Consider the following 23,470-nt stretch of genomic DNA (forward strand, 5'->3'; position numbering starts at 1 on the left):
GGACAACTATGACCTGATTGAGAATTTCCATGGACGCTGATGTTATCACAGGTAAATTCTTGGGAACTGTGAATTAGGTCCCATGTTCATATGAACTGAGATGGGACCAATGCCAAATTAAATATTACTTGCTCCAACCTGCCCAGCATCTGGCTGTAGCAAGAAGCCTTTAAACGTCCCTCTGACCAGTAGCTTTGATTGTCCCCAATGGGTTTTGAGACTCCTGCTTCCAGCTTATGTCCCTCTTCCTTCCAGTGCCTCTGTCAAGACAACCTCTATCCTCTGATCGGCTTTTTCGCCAAGGGTTATGGAAAGAATAAGGAGCCACTGAGGGCTTATGCTCTGACCTTTATCCTGGCCATTGCCTTCATCCTCATTGGTAAGTGAGGCTGCTTATAAATGGATCATCTGAATTTCTCTATCCCCCAAATGTGAATGAAAGGCCAAGGAATTGAAGTCAAGGGTGAAGTGAGATAAATAGGTTGGAGATGCTTTGAGGCAGAAGATGAATTTGACCATGGATTGAGGAGCCAGTTGTAATGAACAAATAGCAATAACACTTAGACTTATATACCGCTTCACAGGGCATTACAGCATTCTCTAGGCGGTTTACAGAGTCGGCCTATTGCCCCCCAACAATCTGGGTCCTCATTTTACTGACCTTGGAAGGATGGAAGGCTGAGTCAACCTTGAGCCTGTCAGAATCAAACTCCTGGCAGTGGGCAGAGTTAGCCTGCAATACTGCAGTCTAAACACTGCGCCACTACAGCATGAATGAATGAATGAATGAATGAATGAATGAATGAATGAATGAATAGCAATAGCACTTAAGACTTATATACCACTTCATAGTATATAAGCCTTTTCTATATAATCCCTCTAAATGGTTTACAGCAGGGGTCTTCAAACTTGGCCCTTTTATGACTTGTGGACTTCAACTCCCAGAATTCCTCAGCCAGCATGCCTGGCTGAGGAATTCTGGGAGTTGAAGTCCACAAGTCATAAAAGGGCCAAGTTTGAAGACCCCTGGTTTACAGAGTCGGCCTATTGCCCCCCAACAATCTGGGTCCTCATTTTACTGACCTTGGAAGGATGGAAGGCTGAGTCAACCTTCAGCCATTCAGAATCGAACTCCTGGAGTGAGCAGTGAGTTAGCCTGCAGTACTGCATTCTAATCACTGCGCCACCACAATTCACACAACCCTTTAACTATATTAAATGGATTGGGTGCTTTCTGGATCTGGGCGTTGTAGGAACCCTTCTTTTCAACATGGTTTCCTTTAAGAGGGGATCAGCCTATTCTCCAAAGTACCTGAAGTCACAATAAGAAGCAATGGATGGAAACTAATCAAGGAGGGAACCAACTAAGGAGAAATTTCCCGACCATGAGAACAATTAATCAGTGGAATGACTTGCCTCCAGAACTTGTGGGTGCTCCATCACTGGAGATTTTTGAGAAGAGATTAGACAGCCATTTGTCTGAAATGGTATGGGATCTCCTGCTTGAGCAGGGGGTTTGACTACAAGACCTCCAAGGTCCCTTCCAACTCTTATTCTGTTAAACCACAGCTGATTTGCCTGGGGCCAGCAGATTTGGGGAACACAACAATGGGGTTTTTCTTAACTCGTTGAGGTCTAGCATGTGATGTGAATTCAGCTGAGAGGTCAGTTAAAATTGTTAGAAAGGAATCCCATTGCTGGGATGCATGATTAGTCACAGGGAGTTCTCGGCTTATAGCCATTCCTTTAGTGACCATTCCAAGCTACAACAGCACCCTTAAAAAGCGACTTAGGACCATTTTCACACAACGGTTGCAGCATGCCCATGGTCACAGGATCAAAATTTGGCCACCTGGCCACCGGCATGTGTTTATGACAGTTGCAGTGTCCTGGGGGGGTCACGTGTTCACCACGTGTAACTTTCCCAACGGGCTTCCGACACGCAAAGTCAGTGGGGGAAGCCAGACTCGCTTAGCGACGGCATGATTCCACTGTAGGGATTTGCTTAAGAACTGTGGCCAGAAAGATCATAAAAATGAGGCGAAACTCACTTAACTGCCTTGCTTAGCAACAGAGATTTTGGGCTCAATGGCGATCACAAGTCAAGGGCTGCCTGCGCCTGGCACGTGAGAAGCCTTGCTGAGTTCTGCAGTGGCCTTCTTAGTTTTCCTCACTGTTCTGTACCAGCCTGCTACCGGCCTTGCAGAAAAGGCAACCCCTTTACAGACGGCAAGAGGCTGGAATACGTCTGCCAAATTTATTACAAAAACAAACAAGACACGAACCAAGATACCGGAGCTTTGAAACACTATCTGAGCGGTTGCTTTCAGCAAACCAGCCCTCCCCACACAAGTCCTTTATAAAGAGTTCAGGGCGTGGCTTCTCTCTCCCTCCTTCCGAGAAGCCCCATTGCCTTCCTCTGTTTGCTCCTACTTGACTGCCTCCTGCGTCGGGCGTCCTTGAACAGGGCCAGCTGTGGGTCATCTTCATCCACGCTGTCAGGTTCACACAGCTGGGTCTCCACCAGGTGGGAGGGGCCTGGCTGGGGGCTCTGCGGAGCCTCAAAGCCATCATCAGCAAGTTCTTCAACACCCCCCTCCTCCCCCTCATCTGAGTCATCCAACCCAACTGCCGAACCCACAGGCTGACCCTGAATCACAACACTCACCTCCCTTTTCCTTTGCAGCCGAACTGAATACCATTGCCCCCATCATCTCCAACTTTTTCCTCTGCTCTTATGCCCTGATCAACTTCAGCTGCTTCCATGCCACCATTACCAACTCCCCAGGTAAGATTATTATTATTATTATTATTATTATTATTATTATTATTATTATTATTATTATTATTATTATTATTATTATTATTATTATTATTATTATTATTTTAATTTGTATACCGCCCTTCTCCCGAAGGACTCAGGGCGGTGAACAGGGCAATACATAAAAACAAGATACAAAAATTAAAAATTATTAAAAAGTAATTAAACAATGCCCGTAATAAATTAATACAGATTAAAAATTAAGATCCATTTATAAAATCCAACCCCGTCCCATCAGGCCAGGCCAGCTTGTTCAAAAAGATGGGTTTTAAGATGGCGCCGGAAGGAGCGGAGATCGGGCGCCATCCGGAGCTCGACCGGAAGATGGTTCCATAGATCCGGTGCACCCACAGAGAACGCCCTCCCCCTGGGGGCCACCAGTCGGCATTCTTTGACCTTTGACCTTTGATGGGCTGGGTACTTTGAGACTTTGGAAAAAGTGCAAGGAAGAGCAACTGAGATGATTAAAGGCCTTCATATGATTAAAAACATACTGTATGAAGAACGGTTGCAGGATTTGGGCATGGCCAGTCTAGAGAAAAGAAGGACTAGTGGGGACAGTGGTAGCAGTATTCCAATATTTGAAAGGTTGCCAGAAGGAAGAGGGGGGTCAACTTATTTCCCAAAGCACCAGAAGGCAGGATAAGAAACAATGGATGGAAGCTAATCAAGGAGAGAAGCAACCTGGAATTAAGGAGAAACTTCATAACAGTAAGGACAATTAACCAGTGGAAGAGCTTGCCTTCAGAAGTTGTGGGTCCTTCATCACTGGAGGTTTTTAAGAAGAGACTGGGCAGACACTTGTCTGAAATGCTATAGGGTCTCCTGCTTGAGCAGGGGGCTGGACTAGATGACCTCCAAGGTTCCTTCCAGCTCTGTTTTGATTGATTGGGTAGGGGAACCAGGGCCGAGGAGGTAAAACCGTTTTTGTCACAGGAGTGCATGAATTGAGAAGGTAGTGTGGAAAAAACACTTAATCCTCTAATTTATGGGTTGCATTCTGGACAGTGAAAATCTCTGTCTCTCTCTGTCTGTCTGTTTCTCTCTCTCTGTCTCTCCCATTCATTGTTTCTTTATTTGATCTGCTTCTGAGATGACATACCATGACATCTGTATGCTGTATACCAGGGCTTTTCAACCAGTGGTACGGGTACCACCTGTGGTATATTGGCACCTGGCAGGTGGTACACGACCATCCGAGAAAAGTGGTGGCAGGGGAGGAGAATGAGCTGAACCGGTGGCAGCACCGCACAAGCCTGAGCAAGAGACGGCTGGAGCTCAGGGCTGTCAGGGCTCAGCAGAAGCACCAGGATGAGAGCCAGGCTCCAGCTGGAGCTCGGTGCTGATCCTGGCGCTTCTGCTGAGCCCAGAAGAAGCGCCGATCAGCTGGAATGTTGCAGCATCTCCAGGGTCTTGTGATTTGCATTCAGATGCTTGGCAACTGATTCATATTTATGATGGTCACAGTGTCCCAGGATCATGTGAAGTGACCAAAACCTGCTGCAACCACCCAGCAGACGGGGGAATAAAAACCAAACACCCCACCCCATCCCATCTCCGCTGCCAATCCTCAACAGAAATGCTCACAACAATGAAAACCGCGGACAGGAGGAAGAGCGCCGCCGGGCAGGCAGGCATGTGTCTTGCTTGGCTGTGGCTGGGGGGGGGCACTTTTTTCAGTGCCTGTGTAACTTCGAACAGTCACTAAGCGAACTGTTGTAAGTCGAGGATTGCCTGTACTTCATCACTTTTTCCCTTTTTGGGGGGGGGTCATCAAGTTTTTGACACCTTGCTAGGCGACTGGTGGTACTTGGATGTTGCCATATCCTAAAAGTGGTACAATGGGTGAAAAGGTTGAATAGCCCTGCTGTATACAAGTTACTAGTTGTCATAGAGAAACCTGAAAAAATTGCATTGTGTTACATTGCATGTTGTAATGTGCTATATATTAATAATATAATATTGTGTATTTGCACACACACACACACACACACACACACACACACACACACACATATATATATATATATATATATATATATATATATATATATATATATTCATATATGCAGTGTATAATAGGATACGTGTTGATATATAATATACCATCAATGGTATACATAATATACTATTATAATATAATAGTAAAATTATGATTATTATGTACTTCTATTGTACATGACCATCTAGCAGCTATCTTCAGGGTGCTGACTTCTAAGTTTCCGGCCTTGCATAGCCAACATTAAAAACATTAAATCTTTTTTGCACAGATAAAGCTTTAGATCAGGCATGTCAAACTCGTGACGTTGCGCGACGTATCATGGCTTTTTTCCATTGCCGGCAATGCGGTTGGTGTGGTTTCAGCGTGACGCATCCGGCCCGCGGGCCAGCAGTTTGACATGCTTGCTTTAGATTAAAATGGTGGGAGGGCTCTGGAGAGGATAAATGACATTCCCATCTCTCTTTCGCCCTTTCTAGGCTGGAGGCCTTCCTTCCGCTACTTCAACAAATGGACCGCGCTCTTTGGATCCATCGTCTCTGTGGTCATCATGTTCCTGCTGACTTGGTGGGCAGCCCTGATTGTCGTTGGGGTCATCATTGTGAGCTTGGCATATGTCACCTACAAGAAACCAGGTGAGAACACCTTGACATTGAAGTTCCTAAGGTAGGCACCGCCACCCCACTTGATGTTCTCCAGAGTTGGGATAATTGAAATGCCCACCATCCCCAACCTGATACCAAGAGACATGCATCATTTCGAGTAGAGTCAGGGCGATTCAATGTTCATCACCTCCAGTCTAGCACAAAGAGATGTGAAATTGTTACATCTGTCTCCAGTGCCCCTTATCCCCCAAACTGGCACCAAGATGTGTGGAATGATAGCATTCCAAATATAGTCCGTTTGGAGAAGAATGAGTAGTGAATAATAGTATCTGAGTATGTGAGTACTTGTGCGTGCTGCCTAGGGACCAGGGTTGTTTGTTTGCTTTTTTGTGTCTTAAGACCACCAAATTGGGCATAGTTAAAAGGTCCCGTGGCAAAGTGATAGCAGAGGTGAAATATCCAACAGATGGGGTATCCATAAATATCCTACTTAAAAGAGTTTCTACCTCTTGTACAGATAGTCCTTGACTTACAATGTTTCACTTAGTAACCGTTTGAAGTTACAACAGCACTGAAAAAAGTGATTTTCACACTTAACAAGGCAAAATTCACTTCACAACTGTCTCACTTAACTACAGAAAGTTTGGTCTAAGTTGTGGTCATAAGCCAAAGACTACCTGTAAATGGTTTGAGAGTGATCCGGTTGAGCCCCATATTTAACAGGAAAGGATCTAAAACCATGGTGGCGAACCTATGCCACGTGTCCCACAGGTGGAATGCAGAGCCCTCTGTGTGGGGACGCACACCGTTGCCCCAGTCCTAGGCCTTCAGCTGGGTTTTATAAAATCTTTTCACTTTAGGCTTCCACCGTTGTGTGCAAAAAAAAAGGTTCAATCAATCAATTTCAACTTCTTGCGGGGAAAAAAAAAGATCTCGCAAAGTTGGAATTGACTGATTGAACTTTTTAGTCCCACCCAGTCTGCCATTACCACTGCAGCCACACCCACCCATTGGGCCACACCCACCCAATGGGCCACGCCCACCCGACACCTGACAATACATAAGTGGGTTTTGGGTTGCAGTTTGGGCACTCGGTCTCTAAAAGATTCACCATCACTGGTCTAAGAGCTTGTAGCAGGCCAAGGATCCTATTTCTGTGTCTTCCTTGAGTTTTGGGCAACCACTGGATAGAAAGTAGGGAATGACTAGGCAAAGATCTTGTTCTTCTCTTCCTAACCCACCTTCCCTCCTTGTTCCTCACAGAGGTGAACTGGGGCTCCTCCGTGCAGGCTGGGACCTACAACATGGCTCTCTCCAATGCCATGAACCTGACCAACGTGGAGGATCATGTTAAGAATTTCCGGTGAGTGGTCAAGTGAAGGAGAAATGTCCTCAGCTCTCAGGGTCCCCCCCCCATGAATGGAGTAAGGGATGGAAATATGCTTGAGATTGTGGTCTTCAGTTCCAGCTCCTTCTTGCAAATGAAAGTTGAGCATAATCCTGGTTTTCTTTTCACCATCTTTAACTGATTGACTGCAGTGGTAAGCCATTATCAGCCTTGTTTGACTCATATTGTATGAACCCAGCAGTTGCACTTTGTAACCAACAGCAGAGGTCCCCAACCTTTTGGGCACCAGGGACTGGTTGCGTGGAGATAGGTTTTCCATGGACTGGAGGGTGCGTGGTTTTGTGTGCTGCCTGCATCTTGCAGATGGGGCTTTGCTTGTTTGTGCGAACCAGTTGCTGGTGTGCTGCGGCCCGGTACTGGTCCCCGGACCGGGGGTTGGGGATCCCTGTCCAACAGTATTGCATGAATCAGAGCAGTTGTGGTTTATTCCATGCTTATGGTGAAACAGCCCATAGCGTAGGGCAATCTGTGCTGGGTTTTGCACAATAGAGTAAGTCTAAGGCAAGCCAACCAGCTGATGGCTCACTGCAATGTGTGAACTAACCATTTGGTGATCTGTGGACCTGGGTAATGTTTTCAGTGTTTGGATGGCTGCTGGGGAACATTTATCTCCAAATAGCAGTTCTGCTCTGCCACTGATGACTTCAGAATTAATATTTTCCTTCATATTTTCTCTTACTGATCTGTCAGGTGTAGCACTGGGATTGAAGGGTGCATCTCGATATTCAGTATAGGTAGTCCTCAAATTAGGACTTTGATAGAGCCCCAAATTTCTGTTGCTCAACAAGATAGTTGTTAAATGAATATTGCCCCATTTTACGCCCTTGTTGTTCGGTTAGTGCCTCAGTTGTTAAGTCAATCTGGCTTCTCCATTGACTTTGCTTGTCAGAAGGCTGCAAATGATGATCACATGACCCCGGGACACTGCAACGGTCATAAATATGAACCAAGGGTCTGAATTTTGATCATGTGACCATGGGGATGCTGCAGTGATCATAAGTGTAGAAAAAAAATAGTCACAAGTCACTTTTTTCAGTACTGTTGTAACTTAGAACGATCACTAAACAAATGGTTGTAAGTCGTAAGGGCTACCTATATACAAAACTCTACTCCTTGTAATTTCTGGGCTGTATTTTAACTCCGACAAGCCGTTCTTTCAAACTGTCGCCTCCATCTCTGTAGCTTAAATTGCGCTCTGTGCTTGTAGAACTGCAGACAAGATTCTTGCCGTTTGCCTGCCTTGTAGGCTAAAACATCTCTGAATACCCCTTTAGTTGGTGAACCTATGCAATTATATAATCTTTCTCCAGGATGTGTAATTTAAAGGTAAAGGTAAAGGTTCCCCCGCACATGCGTGCTAGTCGTTTCCAACTCTAGGGGCCGGTGCTCATCTCCGTTTCAAAGCCGAAGAGCCAGCACTTGTCCGAGGACATCTCCATGGTCATGTGGCCGGCATGACTAGACACCAAAGGTGCACGGAATGCTGTTACCTTCCCACCATAGTGGTCCCTATTTTTCTACTTGCATTTTTACGTGCTTTCGAACTGCTAGGTTGGCAGAAGCTGGGACGAGTAACAGGCGCTCACTCTGTTACGCGGCACTCGGGATTCGACCCGCCAAACTGCCGACTTTCTGATCGACAAGCTCAGCATCCTAAACCACTGAGCCACCGCGTCCCTTATGTGTAATTTATGGAGCAGTAATTAATTGAAATAGCATACGGTGTTTGAAGGGATGTCCTAGTTGTACCAGTTGCTCCCTCCATGTTAGCTGCCAAATTGAGTTATATCCCTAGAGACAGTGACCTAATACAGCAGCCTCCCAACCTTTTGGACACCAAGGACCGGTTCCATGGAGAGAGAGTTTTTCCACAAACCGGAGAGGGTGTGGTTTTGCATGCTGCCTGCATCCCACGGATGGGGCTTCGCTTGTTTGCACGGCCCGGTTTCTGGTATGCTGCAGCCGGGTGCCAGTCCATTGCCCGGGAGTTGGGGACCCCTGTCCTAATGCACATCCACCAAGCACACGTAGCACATTTGCAGCTGAACTGAGTTGAAGGGAGCTTGCGTCAACTTCCAGCGCGGGTATCCAAATAAAAGTCCAGGATTATTTTTATTTCTGAAAAGCTTACTGTTTATTGAATACATGGCCTGGTAAAGGCAAGGTACAACTAACTCTAAAATCCCAAGGCAGCAGACTGTAGCAGGTAACAATGACTTTCCCAGCCAAACCCCCTGGATGTCCACGTAACTCATTCAAACATGTTCTCTTTCCTGTGGGACCCGTCTGCTATCTTCTTCCCACCTGCTAGAATGTCCTTGAAAGGTTTCCATGCTGCCAACTCTCAGCAAGCTTCCGTAGAAGTGGACAGGTTTTGTTTCTCAAATTAACCCATTCAAAAGTAACACTTCTCCCCCCCCCTTACTCTAATGGCAAGTTGAAAACAGAGAGGCACGTAGCTGCCAATTTTTCACTCTTGACAGCTTGTCCATCCCTGCTACCCAGTTCATCTTGCAGTTATTTATTATCATTTAGCGCAGGTGTCCCCAGCCCTCCGGTCCATGGACCAGTACCGGGCCATGGCATGCCAGCAAATGGGCTGCACAAACAAGCAAAGCCCCATCGGCTAGATGCAGGCCGCACACAAAACCACACACCCTCTGGTCCGTGGAAAAACCTCTGTCCATGGAACCGGTCCCTGGTGTCCAAAAGATTGGGGACCTCTGATTTAGTGTATGATGAGAACATGACAGAAGAGAAGTAAACATATATACACAATGCATGTAATTATAAGTAATACTTCTATGGGGGTATAGCAATCCATACCATACCATGGGGGGCTGGATGTCCACTTTAGCTCTTCAGATGATCACCTCTGGCCTTGCTTCATGCAGGTCTTCTAGGCAACCAGAGAACACATCTTTTGGTGTGATACACATTTACTAACCATCTTGTGGTTGCTGTCTTTCCCTTCTGCAGGCCTCAGTGTTTGGTCCTGTCAGGTCCTCCCAGCTTCCGACCAGCCCTGGTGGATTTTGTTGGAGCCTTCACCAAAAACGTCAGCCTCATGATATGTGGAAATGTGGCTGAGGTTAGTGTCCCTTGTAGGGTTCAGTTCTTTGGGGGTCTAAGGACAATTCGTTGAGGCCATCTTGTCGGGGCCAACTTGCTGCAGGACAACTCGCCACATGACAAATTCCACATGGGATAAGTCAAACACAATAAATGTTATATTGCCACTGTTTCTTCTGCATTATTTTCATGTTTGTCCACTTGCACAAAAAAACGGAAATAATGTCAAAAAAATAGTAGTGGATAACATTTATCACAGGGGTCTTCAAACCTGGCCCTTTTATGACTTGTGGACTTCAACTCCCAGAATTGCTCAGCCAGGCACGCTGGCTAAGAAAATTCTGGGAGTTGAAGTCTACAAGTCATAAAAGGGCCAAGTTTGAAGACCCCTGGTTTATCACGTTGAATTATGCAGTGTGGAGTTGTCCTGCGGCTGAGTTGGCCTTGACAAGTTGGCTGCAGTGAGTTGTCCCATTCCACTCTGTGGGGCAGGAATAAAGAGATGGGGAGGGCTGCTGCCCCTTTTAAGTCCAAACCTTTTGGTTTCGTCCCATCAGCTACAGGATTCATCCTGCTTTGAGGATTATGATGAGCAACTCCAATGGCTCGGCAAGCGGAAAATCCATGCGTTCTACAACTATATCACCATTGGAGACTTACGTTCAGGAGCTAGAACCTTTATGCAGGTATCACATTTGTCTTGGGAATGAAGGCCTTGTGTAATGCCTTTGCATTCATTGCCGGAGAAAGGAGCAAAAATTAGGGACCCTGACAGAAAGATGGGTTGAAGCTGAAAAAATGATATGCAGTTTTGGTCCCAGTATTGTCCCAAATGAAGACAACAGCTACAGGAGAGAATATTTGTACAGGGTTGAACTGTGGGGTCCTTGGTACTCTCTGAACCTGGAGGTTTTCTTGCAGATGTTTCATGACCCAACTAGGTGATGCACTGATGATGTTACCTAGTTGGGTAATGAAACGTCTGCAAGAAAACCACCAAACTCAGAGAACACCAAGGACCCCGAAGAGGATAGCACTGATTCTAAGCTACTTTGTAGTTTTGGATGTTCTGTCTCAGCTGTTTTTGTTGATCCTCACCTCAAAGCTTTAAGACTGCTTGGAAATCTCGCTCGGTTACCTGGAGATCCCATTCTGTTATCCAAGCTAATGGGACAAAGTCTTCTATGTGTTTTTTTGGAAAGGCGTTGTAGCTTAGTAGTAGAGAACCAACATGAAAAAGTGGGTGTACACTTTATAATTTCTATAACATGCCCGATTCCAAACACATTATGTTGATAAAAACAATAATATAATAATAAAAAGCAATCAATGACCGTGATTATGACAGTGCAACCATCATAAATATGAACCAGTTGCCAAGCACCTGAATTTTGATCACACGACTATGGGGATATTGCAACGGTCATAAGTGTGAAAATTGGTCAAGTCACTTTTTCAGTGTGTTGTAACTGCGAATGGTCTCTCTAAACGAATAGTTTAAGTTGAGAACTACCTATAGTTCTCTAAATCAGAGGTCCCCAGTCTGTGGACCACAGCCCACTACAGGGCCATAGCCTGCTGGCCACTGGGCTGCAGAACAGGCTGGCCAGTGTGCACATGTGTGAGTGCACACTCACCCCCACTTGTGCCAACACCACTATGCAAATGGGGTGCTGAGTGGCAAAACCAGGGCACCGCACAACAAAAACAGGGTGGTGCTAGCAAGTGTCATGCGGGCACTAACACCCCCCCATTTGCATCACGCGTGTTCGCGGGCCCGTTTGTGTGTCCATGCGCACGTGTACAAAATGCCTTCCCCCCGGTCCGCCAGTCAAGAAAGGTTGGAGACCTCTGCTCTAAATAATCTTTATTTATTATATTTATATAGCCTCATCACTGAATGTTTTGACATTAAGAACAAGTTTAAAGTAAATTTGTTGCTCAAGTTCTAAGTCCATCTGGATGGATGGATGGATGGATGGATGGATGGATGGATGGATGGATGGATGGATAGATGGATGGATGGACTGATAGGCAGACAGACTTGGTTGTCAAGATATTTTTGAAATAGTGATCTCTAATTAGCAAGACACATATACCCCTGGACTGCAATTCTGACACTACCTATCTCCTGGCTGAGTAAGTTGGATGAACCTAACCATTATGATTTCCAGATATTAGTTTATGGTCAATGTATGTAAAGTACGCCAACATGATTGTTCAACAGACTGGATTAAAATAAATCACATGTTTAGCACAATATGTAATGTGCTAACAAAATGTGCATAGTATTTCCCTTTGATAAGAAACTAAACACACTTTCTTCTTGCAGGTGTCAGGTCTAGGACGCCTAAAACCTAACACGGTTGTTCTTGGTTATAAGAATGATTGGCAGATCGATTCTCCTCAAAACCTGGAGAATTATGTGGGCATAATACAGTAAGGATATCATGTTCTCAAGAAGAATAAATGAAAAAGGGGTGATGTTAGGAATGGAGCAAACAGGGGATGGACATAGGTGCTGAGAGTTTACAAAAGGATGGGTTTGGATCTCCCCTAAGATAGAGACTTTGTAGAAGACCCTTTGCCCTTTAAACTTTATATATTCTTTTAGTTGGTAAAACTGCCAGAGTTTAAATCAGTTCCAGAGGAAAATCACTGAAAGCCATAAATATATTGTGTTGTTGTTTTGGTTTTTTTTTGAGTTTGGTAAGCTTGAGTATCATTTAATGCCAGGAAAACTTTGGAGTTCGGAGAGAATTGGATGAAGGATATTCCGTAGCTGTTTGTAAAGCCAGTTTGATCTAGGGGTTAAGGCACCAGGCTAGAAAGTGGGAGATTGTGAGTTCAAGTCCTGCCTTAGCCATGAAAAGCTAGCTGGGTGACTTTCGGCCAGTCCCTCTCTCTTAGCAAAACCCACCTCACGGGGTTGATGATGTGTGGGGAAAATTGGAGGAAGGAAAAAGTATGTTGGATAGATTCACAGCCTTGAGTTATTTGTAAGGCGGGATACAAATAAATATTTGGGCAAACTCCAGGAGACAAAGGAGACTTTCGTGTTGTGGTCCATGAGGAGCCAGGCACAACAATTAGATGATAGAGATAGATAGATAGATAGATAGATAGATAGATAGATAGATAGATAGATAGATAGATAGATAGATAGATAGATAGATAGATAGATAGATAGATAGATAGATAGATAGATAGACATAAACTCTCTTAGCTTGCTCTGTTGTTTTTTCTTTAAGGGAACATTCTACTAAAGGGATGACAGGGACAATGCATGAAAATTGGTTGATCATTATTCGAATTTTCTCTTCCACCCCCATCCCCTTGCAGTGACTCCTTTGATCTTGGCACTGGGGTCTGCCTGCTTCGGATGAAGGACGGGCTGGACATGTCACGGATGATCAAGGCCCAAGGTGAGTGAATCCAAGAAATGCATTTGGAAGCTACAATCTGTCTTGCTTTAATTCTGGAAAAGAGAACAGGTTTCCTTAAAAAAAAAATAACTATAGCTAATCCTTGAATGATGACCACAACTGAGCCCAAAATTTCTGTTGCTAAGCAAGACATTTCTTAAGTGAGCCTTGCCCCATTTTACGACCTTTCTTGCTACAGATGTTAAGTGGATCGCCGCAGCTGTTCACTTAGTAACATGATTGTGAAGCGAATCTGGCTTCCCCAGTGGCTTTGCTTATCAGAAGTTCGCCAAAGGGGATCATGTGACCTTGGGACACTGCAACCGTCATAAATATGAGTCAGTTGCCAAGCATTTTAATTTTGATCATGTGACCACCGGGATGCTGCAACGTTTGTAAGGGTGAAAAAACGGTCAGAAGTCACTTTTTTTCCAGTGCCATTGTAACTTTGAATGGTCACTTAAATGAACTGGTATAAGTCAAGGACTGCCTGTACACATTTTGAACCAGCATTTAATGTTGTGTTTTGTATTTCAATTTCTCTTTGCTACCTGTATTACTGAATTAGGTACAAGGCAGGGGATATATAGATATACTATATATTTATCTGATAAATAAATAAATGCAGCCTTGATTAATGGGCTTTTTCTCTGTTTCCTGGGACAGTGAACCTGGGTTTTGAAGATCCAGAAGCTGCCTTGGGGAAGGAAAAACAGAAACGTAAGTTTGTCTCAAATAAGTAAATAAAGGGTCCTGTCAGGATCTGCCTATTTTCAGACTTCTCCAAATTCACATCAAAAGAGTTTCAAAAGGACTGGAAGCTTGAAAGTGCTATGGGATTTTTTTTATTTCCCTAGTATTTTCCCACAAGGGACGCGGTGGCTCAGTGGGTTAGGACGCTGAGCTTGTCGATCGGAAGGTCTGCAGTTTGGCGGGTCGAATCCCGAGTAGCGTGTAGCAGAGTGAGCGCCTGTTACTCGTCCCAGCTTCTGCCAACCTAGCAGTTCGAAAGCACGTAAAAAATGCAAGTAGAAAAATAGGGACCACTGCGGTGGGAAGGTAACAGCGTTCCGTGCGCCTTTGGCGTCTAGTCATGCCGGCCACATGACCACGGAGACGTCCTCGGACAAGCGCTGGCTCTTCGGCTTTGAAACGGAGATGAGCACCGGCCCCTAGAGTCGGAAACGACTAGCACGCATGTGCGGGGGAACCTTTACCTTTACCTTATTTTCCCACAAGTGCAGGGTCTGCTTTTTTTTGGGGGGGGGGGGATCAACCAAGCATTGATGCTTTGGTTGCAACAAGAAGTGACTAACCAGCTTATTGCCCAGGTTTAATGTTGTGGGCTAAGTGTGACCCAGCTGGCCTTCATGCCTAAGACAGGACTAGAACTCACTAGTCTCCTGGTTTCTAGCATGGTGCTTTAATGCTAAGCCCAGTTAGCACTTAATGCTGGGTAAACTTTGGTGTTTGGAGATAATTGGATGAAGGCTATTCCGTAGCTGTTCATAAAGCCAGTTTGGTCTTGTGGTTAAGGCACCAGGCTAGAAAGTGTGAGATTGTGAGTTATGTGGAACATCTCTTCATGTTTATGTTTCATTGTAGGTGGTGCGTTTAAAGTTGGCGCCGATGCCAGCATGGAGACAGTGTTCCAGAGCAAGCAGAAGAAGAAAAATATTGACATCTATTGGTTGTTTGATGATGGTGGTAGGTGAATTTGCCTGGAAATAATAATTCTTGTTTTGATAGTTGTTATTGTTTTGGGCCAAAAAAAACCCAACCCCCTAATAGCCTGGACATACAGTTGGGACCATGACATTTTGATGGTCTCAAATTGTGACTTTTCTTTTTAATGCAAAACTGAAAGGACACATTTATAGCACGTGAGCGTGTCTATGAATAGGGCAAAGCTCAGACACAGATGGGAAAGCCATAAAGACAGGGTTTTTTTCCATGGTTCTTTATGGCTCATTCATTGTCCTTTTATTGTATGCATATTATTAACACTGATACATGTCTAACACATGCAATTTTAACTATATATTATTTCATAGATAATAGTTAATGTGCCATCGAGGTGGTGCAAAGTCAACTATGTCAGATCTTCTCCCGATGAATGAATGAATATATAGATGTGTCTATCTGTGTTTCTACAGGTAGTCCTTGACTTACAACAGTTCATCTAGTGACCGTTCAAAGTTACAACAGCACACTTACAACCATTGCAGAGTCTCCATAGTCATGTGAACAAAATTCGGATGCTTTGGCAATTGACTCATACTTATGACAGCTGCAATGTCCTGGGGTCACGGGATCTTCTTTTGTGACCTTCTGACAAGCAAAGTCAATGGGGAAGCCAGATTCAGTTAACAACCATGTTACTAACTTAACAACTGCAATGACTCACTTAACAACTGTGGCAAGATGTGGCAAAACATACTTAACAAAGGTTTCACTTAGCAACATAAATGTTGGACTCAATTGTAGTCGTAAGTCGAGGACTACCTGTATCTCTGTGAGCGCAGACTTGCACACATACAAATACTTTGTAATTCCATATAAATGTGTTTGTATCCTCTCACATATGTTTAGAGAGAGGGAGAGAGATTATAGATATAGATAGATAGATACAGTAGATAGATAGATAGAGTGATAGAGTGTGTGTATCTTTGTATGTATATATGTATGTGTGTATAAAGGCATACCTACACAAATACATATATAAATACTTTATCATTATTGCATGTAATATGCTTATTATATATTATATTGAATATATATATACACATATGTATGGTGAACCATATGTCTGTTTCACCAAGCTTTACACGTTCTTCAGCAATTGTGAGAGAGCACACTTGGGACGTAATATTCTTTTCTTTTCATCTCCTCATTGATTCTCATGGGCAAGCTCTCCATCCGTGCAAAATGGTTATTTCCAAATATAATGGGATGTGTGAATGGCCTTGTGGGTAAGGTAAAGCAGGAAACAATTAGAGAACAGATGGAGGTGCTCCCAAGGAATTAATAGTTAGAGGAAGAAACTTAGAAGCACCCCACCCTAATGAAGCATGCGGTTAAAAGTGAGGGTGGGAAGTGTGTACCTTCAGACTTGCAAGATTCTATTAACACAGCCTTACAACAAAGTAGAATTAGTTCATCTATTTGTATTTCCTGTCTGGGCACAATGGCTCAGCGGTTATGACATTAAGCTTGTCAGCTGGAAAGCTGACAGCTCAGGTTCAAGACCCGAGTTCTGTGCAATATGGTGAGTTCCTGTTCCTTGCACACTTAGCATTTGAAAGCATGCAAATGCAAGCAGATTAATAGGTACCACTTCAGTGGGAAGGTAACAGCATTCTGTGTGCCTTTGGTGTACCGCCATGCTGGCCACATGACCATGGAAATTGTCTTTGGACCACCTGGCTCCCTCGGCCAAGAAAGGGAGATGAGCACTGTGCCCTAGAGTTGGACATGATTGACAGGGAAACATTTACAGTACCTTTACCTTTGTCCATGAAGGCTGATACCAGATGAAAATGGGGCCTGTTTGCCCTATTGAACTGAGACTTGAGCTGGTTAGGAAATGCTGGGAGAGATGTCTTCCCAGCAGAGCTAGCACTCTGCTTGTAAGACAGGATGTCACTTCTGGCAGTGTGGTTGTGCCATCATGTTGTGCAGCTGGTCTCTGGACTTTTTCTCCCCCTGCCTCCTTGCTCTGCAGGCCTGACCCTCCTCATCCCCTATCTTCTGACCCGCCGGAAACGCTGGAGCCAGTGCAAAGTCCGAGTCTTCATCAGTGGGCAGATCTCTAACGCCGAGGAGCACAGAGAAGAGTAAGGGAGAAAGGGCAGGGATGGTGGGGAGATTAAAATCCAAAGCTAAACAGTTCCAGGAAGGGGCTGGCGATGTTTCCTTGGCAGCTAACCAGAGTTTGCTCAGGGAGGTTGTAAATGGGAGACACGCTGTCCCGAAAGATATCACTCACACTTTGTCTTTAGATTGTTCCCAAAGTCTGCGGTGAAATGTTGACTTTGCTTTGAAAGGCCTCTCCTATTCTCCTTGTTTATGTCATCTTCGGTCACGAATGTGCCAGGAAGAGGAGCCTGTATTTTATTTTATTGATTTGATTTGATTTCTATAGCCTCCCATCTCAGCAAACAACTCTGAGCAGGTCACACTTTAAAAGTCTGCATGACAATTAAAATCTTAAAACCATTCTAAAACAATAAAAACCATTAAAACCCTAAAGAGCATTAAAATGTCTCATCTGAGCAGATACGCAAAGCATTTGGCCTGTTAACAATATAATCAGGGAGATTATGGATTTTTCTCATCTAACTTTCTGTTCAATAGGATCCAGTTTCTGTTGGAAAAATTCCGCCTGGGCTTCAGCGAGGTTGTGGTGCTGCCTGAAAAAATGTGGAAACCGGAGGAAACCAGGTAACCATACAAGGAACGGTTGCTGGAATTGGGTATGTGTAGTTTAATGAAGAGAAGGGCGAGGGTTTTATTTAAGGCTCTGCGCAAGGAAAGCTTTAGAGTGAATTAGGAAAAGTGAAAAAGTGAATAAGGAAAATAGGGAACGGTTGCTGGAATTGGGTATGTGTAGTTTAACGAAGAGAAGGGTGAGGGGTGACATGATAGCAGTGTTCCAATATCTCAGGGGCTGCCCCAAAGAAGAGGGAGTCAAGCTATTCTCCAAAGCACCTGAAAGCAGGACAAGAAGCAATGGATGGAAACTAGTCAAGGAGAGAAGCAACCTAGAACTAAGGAGAATCTTCCTGACAGTTAGAACAATTAACCAGTGGAACAACCTACCTCCAGAAGCAGTGAATGCTCCAACATGAAGTTTTTAAGAAGAGACTGGACAGCCATTTGTCCGAAATGGTATAGGGTTTTCTGCCTGAGCAGGGGGTTGGACTAGATGACCTCCAAGGTCCCTTCCAACTTCATCATCATCATCATCATCATTTATTATTATTATTATTATTATTATTATTATTATTATTATTATTATTATTATTATTATTATTATTATTATTATTATTATTATTATTATTATTATTCCTGCGATTTGTCCAGTTATTTCCTAACCCAGCTCCTTTGTCTCAAACAAATACAGCTAGCCCTCATTTTACGACCACGACTGAGACCAGACATTCTGTTGCTAAGCGAGACAGTTGAGTTTTGCCCCATTTTAGGACAGTTGCCATAGTTGTCAAGTGTATCACTGCAGTTGTTAAGTAAGTAAGTGAATGTGGCTTCCCTATTGACTTTCCTGGTCAGAAGGTAGCAAAAGGGGATCACATGACCCATCATAAATATGAACCAGTTGACAAAGCGTCTTGAGTTTTGATCACGTGACCACAGGAATGCTGCAACAGTCATGTGAAAATGGTCATAAGTCACTTTTTCAGTGCTGTTGTAACTCTGGATGGTCACTAAATGAACGGTTGTAAGTCGAGGACTACCTGTAAAAGAAAAAGAAAATATGAGAAAAAGCTAAAAGTGTAAAAAAAACCATTTTAAAAAAATAAAAGAAAAATAGTGAAGAAAGAAACATGCAAAGCCATAACTTCTGATCTTCTTTACAGCAGCTTTAAGTACATTTACAAATTTATCCATGGCTCTTCTTTCTATAATTAATACTGTCCAATCATCCAAACCATAAATCACTCATTTTTTTTCCTGTTTCATGCTAAAGTCTATAAATGGTTTCCAGTCAGCAATAAATGTAGAAATTGTCTTTTCTCTGATCAAATAAGTCTATTTGGCTACCTCAGCAAGTCACATCATCTTCACCAACCATTTCTACCATCGTGGATAATGCTGAATCTTTCAGGGTTTTTTTGTGAATAAACATAGAAGTCATTTCCAATTCAGTGGGAAGAATCATTTCACCCTCTTCAACATTAACAAGATGCTCCTCAAGTACTGAGTCAAGTTCTACATTTAAAGAAGGATGGAGAGAAACCTCTGAGGAGAGATAGAAATGGCTGTTTAGCCTTGAAAAGAGAAGAGGGAGAGGGAGTGAAGGCAATCTTCAAACACAGTGGTCCCCTGATACTCAACTGCTTTGAAACTTATCAAATTTGGTATCCAACGCATCTTGACATGAAATTTTTGATCCAGTATTCATCACACTCGCAACACACAAGTTAGAACTTGTGACTCCCTACATTATTCCTTATGGGGGAAACTTGTTTGGTACTCATTGTTTTTGGTGTTCATCACACCTTCTGGAGCCAATTAACGATGAGTACCAAGGTACCAGTGTACCTGAAAAAATGTCACATAGGAGAAGATCAAGACGCGTTGTCTGTTGTTCTGAGATTAGAATAGAATAACAGAATTGGAAGGGACCTTGGAGGTCTTTCTAGTCCAATCTCCTATTTAGGCAAAAAAACCTAAACCATTTCAGACAAAAGGCTGGCCAGTCTCTTCTTTAAAAACTTCCAGTGTTGGAGCATTCACAATTTCTGGAGGCAGGTTGTTCCACTGATTATTTGTTCTAACTGTCAGGAAAATTTCTCCTAAGTTCTAGGTTGCTTCTCTCCTCAATTAGTTTCCAACCGTTGCTTCTTGTCCTGCCTTCGGGCGCTTTGGAGAATAGCTTGACTCCCTCTTCTTTGTGGCAGCCCCTGAGATACTGGATCACTGCTATTATGTCGGTTCCAGTCCTTCTCTTCATTAAACTAGACATACCCAATACCAGCTACTGTTCTTTGTATGTTTTAGCCTCCAGTCCCCTGATTATATGATAATGAATGTTGGGCTTAGTACGTTTATGAGAAATTTGACTGGATTAAGGACCTACAGAATACTTACTGAATTGAATAGCAGAATTAATTCATGTAAGCTAAGCATGCATGCCTTCCATGTTTTTTGACCTCTTCAAAATTCTTTTCTGTCAAAAAGGGCGCAATTGGGCATGGGTTTGAAGCCAATTACAGTTGATTCTCGATTTACAACCATTCGCTTAGTGACCATTCAAAGTTACAGTGGCACTGAGAGAAGTATCTTATGACTGTTTTTCACTTACGACCTTTGCAGCATCCCCAGGGTCATGTGATCAAAATTTGGACCCTTGGCAACTGGCATGCATTTAGGATGGTTGCAGCGTCCTGGATCATGTGATCAATTTTTGCGACCTTCTGACAAGCAAAACCAATGGGAAAGCAATGTTCACTTCACAACCATGTTAAATAACAACTGCATGATTCATTTAACAACCAGGGGAAGAAAAGTCTTAAAATAGGGCAAACCCCACTGAACAGCAAGGTTTTTGTTTAGCAGTGGAAATTTTGGGTTCAGTTGTGATCCTAAGCCAAGGACTGCCTGTATCATTTCTTGAGGGATGTGTGACGCTTATCGTTGGCTGTCCGAAACCCGCGTTCCTTAAACAGTGAGGTTTCTGTCCTTCAGATTTTCTGTTATTCTCTTCCTCCCTTTTCATACTACATCTTTTCTTCTTTCCTTCCCCATGGCAGTTGCAAAGAATTTGAGGACCTTATAGCTCCATTTCGGCTCAACGAAGGCCAAAAGGATGCCGAAACCATAGAAGGAATGAAGAAGGAGATGCCGTGGAAAGTCACCGGTGAAGACCTCAGAATCTATAAGAAAAAGGTGAGAATGTTTGAGTCTGTTTTTCTTGAGGTCAAAGAGACAAGTGAAGAGAATGTTTGAATGAAGACACCACACCACCTATCTCTTTGTCTACAACACAGCACTTGCAACAATTCCAAGAAATTTCCACCTCCATTTGCATTCTTGACACAGGTGACCTTGAGGGCACAGATAAAACCCCAAGTAGCCCCAAGAACTCTCAGGGAGAGCACTAATGACCAGATGACTGCAAAGAAATATGATCCTTCCAACTTCCCCTCCCATCCTGTCAGAACTAATCCTTCCATTGCCCCCACTATCCTGCCAAAACAGATGAGAAACAAAATGTCTTCTTCTTCCTCCTCAGGGGAAAATAAAATAAAACAGTCCAGTTGCCTTTTTGAAAGAGTTGCCTTTGAGGTCACTTCTCAGCATAATCCTGAGCATTAACAAGTCTAGTGACAGAAGTAAAAGTTCCTTCAAGTGAGCATCAGCTGCTGGTGATTTCCTAGATGTTTTCCCCCCAGGATGATTAGTTCCTCTTCCCCTTAATCTCTTCCCTGTGATCTCCTTGTGGCCTCCCCTCCATATGTTACATCTCGCTTTGTTTCCCAGATCCGCCAAGGCCAGCTAGACATTTCCATTCGAGCTGAGCTTTGAGAGTTAAAGGGAAGGGAACCCACTAAAACCTTCTTTTTCTCTCCTCTCCAATGTCTAGTCTGAGCAGCACATGCGTCTTCACGAGGTTCTACAAGATCACTCCCGCAATGCAGCCCTCATTGTCATGTGAGTCGCATCTTCTTTCTCAGAGTGGTCAGCCTCCCTAATGGTAGTAGCATTCTTACTTAGGGCAACAATGCAACCCTTTCCTTTTGGAATTAAGTTTGTGGTGGTGGATGGGTCACCAGGCTGCAGTTATTAAAGCGTTGCCTTGTTGATCCCTATTAATTTGAAAAGTGTGCACAAAGGAACGCCGTCTGATTTGAATGCCAGTGTGGATTTAGTGGTTAAGGTACTGGACAAGGAGGAAAGAGATTTATGTTCTATCTTCAGGCCCAGAAGCATCCTGGGGGGCTTTGGGGCCAGTTCCTAACTTTCATCCTACCTTACAAGGTTGTGGTGGGGGAACAAGTTGAGGAAGGAATACATAAGCTCCTGAAGTAAAAAGGCAGGAGATGTGTGCACACGTTGGGCTACAAGATCACCTGCATTCCAGTTTTACACAACAGAGTAATGGATAGAAAAGTCAAGACTCAGAAAAGGCAGCTTTCTGAGGATACACTTTTAATCTCCGTGGACACCATCCATAAGCTTGGGAACAGGAAATCTCCGGAGCTCATTGTGTGTCATTAACAGTTCCAAAGTACAGGTGTTTGGGGTCTTAAGTGTCCTATTCTTTTTTGTTTTGCTAGACAATTAAAGCTCTTTAGGCACAAAAATAAATTACATGCCTCGCTATGAAAACAGACCTGATTCTGGGAATTTTTGTGGGACATAAATTCTATTTTTTATCCCACCTTTATTATTTCTACAAAAATAACTCAAGGCAGCAAAGATATGCCTTCCTCCTCCTATTTCCCCCACAACAACAACACTGTGAGGTGATTTGGGCTGAGAGGGAGGGTCTCTGGCCCAAGATCAGACAGCTGACTTCCATGGCTAAGGTGCGAGTAGAACTCGCTGCCTCCGGGTTTCTAGTCTGGTACCTTAACCACTAGACCAAATTCATTTTAAATTTAATTATTTAGGAAATTGTATACCTATTGTGCAATTGCCCCTGGACATATACCCCCACCTGCTAGAAAATAAACAATTTCCCCCCTCATCTTGTCCAAAAAAATTGACAGCAGGTTTGGGGAAAATAAGCAAAATGTTTTATTTTTAATTATTTATATCTCATCTTTATTATTTTTATAAATAACTCAAAGCAGCGAATATATTCCACACACCATACCTCTCTCCTCCTATTTTCCCCACAGCAATCCTCTGAGGTAAATTGGGCTGAGACAGAGTGACTGGCCCCAGGTCACTTTTTCTCAGCCCAATTTACCTCAGAGGATTGTTGCTATGGGGAAAATAGGAGGAAGGTGTGGTGTGTTGAATATATTTGCTGCCTTAAGTTATTTATAAAAATAGGATAAAAAAGGCAGGAGTAGAACTCATAGTCTCCGGCTTTCTAGCTTGGTACTTTAACCACTAGACCAGACTGGCTCTTTTTCACTATAGAAAAACAAAATCAACCAAGCTAATTTTATTTTTTAAAAAATAGGCTGTACCAAACACAGCTCAATCCCCCAGTGCTGCTTCTATCAATAGCAAACAGCATAGGTTGTAAAACCGGTTGTTAAACAGCAAACAGTCCAAAATGAAACTATAATTAATAACCAGCCCACACAAGAGTTTATTAAGGAATATTTGAGGCTAAGACGAGGCAATCAAATAATTACTTGGCATTCAGTAGTTAACAATGCAAATAGTCTGCACTCAGCCCAAAAGTTCTCACCAAATGAAAAAGGCAATTGATTTAAAGGT

The 23,470-nt window shown here is 43.5% G+C and overlaps 1 protein-coding gene across 1 annotated transcript in view; it reads left to right on the forward strand.

Annotated features, from left to right (window-relative positions):
- The window catches only part of LOC308676899 (solute carrier family 12 member 3-like), a gene marked incomplete at its 5' end in the record, with an annotated part of 43,195 nt that overhangs the window by 19,035 nt on the left and 690 nt on the right, over window positions 1–23,470 (forward strand). The window contains 14 exons of the mRNA XM_081342960.1: window positions 256–379; window positions 2,687–2,788; window positions 5,300–5,455; window positions 6,689–6,788; window positions 9,813–9,924; window positions 10,469–10,591; window positions 12,238–12,344; window positions 13,248–13,330; window positions 13,997–14,050; window positions 14,936–15,037; window positions 17,055–17,166; window positions 17,687–17,773; window positions 20,824–20,959; window positions 21,657–21,724. Of these exons, the coding sequence (XP_081199086.1) occupies window positions 256–379; window positions 2,687–2,788; window positions 5,300–5,455; window positions 6,689–6,788; window positions 9,813–9,924; window positions 10,469–10,591; window positions 12,238–12,344; window positions 13,248–13,330; window positions 13,997–14,050; window positions 14,936–15,037; window positions 17,055–17,166; window positions 17,687–17,773; window positions 20,824–20,959; window positions 21,657–21,724 (1,466 nt within the window). The remainder of the gene's footprint in view (window positions 1–255; window positions 380–2,686; window positions 2,789–5,299; window positions 5,456–6,688; window positions 6,789–9,812; window positions 9,925–10,468; window positions 10,592–12,237; window positions 12,345–13,247; window positions 13,331–13,996; window positions 14,051–14,935; window positions 15,038–17,054; window positions 17,167–17,686; window positions 17,774–20,823; window positions 20,960–21,656; window positions 21,725–23,470) is intronic.

The sequence above is a fragment of the Vipera berus genome (genome assembly GCF_964194415.1).
Source record: "Vipera berus genome assembly, chromosome: Z".
NCBI lineage: Eukaryota > Metazoa > Chordata > Lepidosauria > Squamata > Viperidae > Vipera > Vipera berus.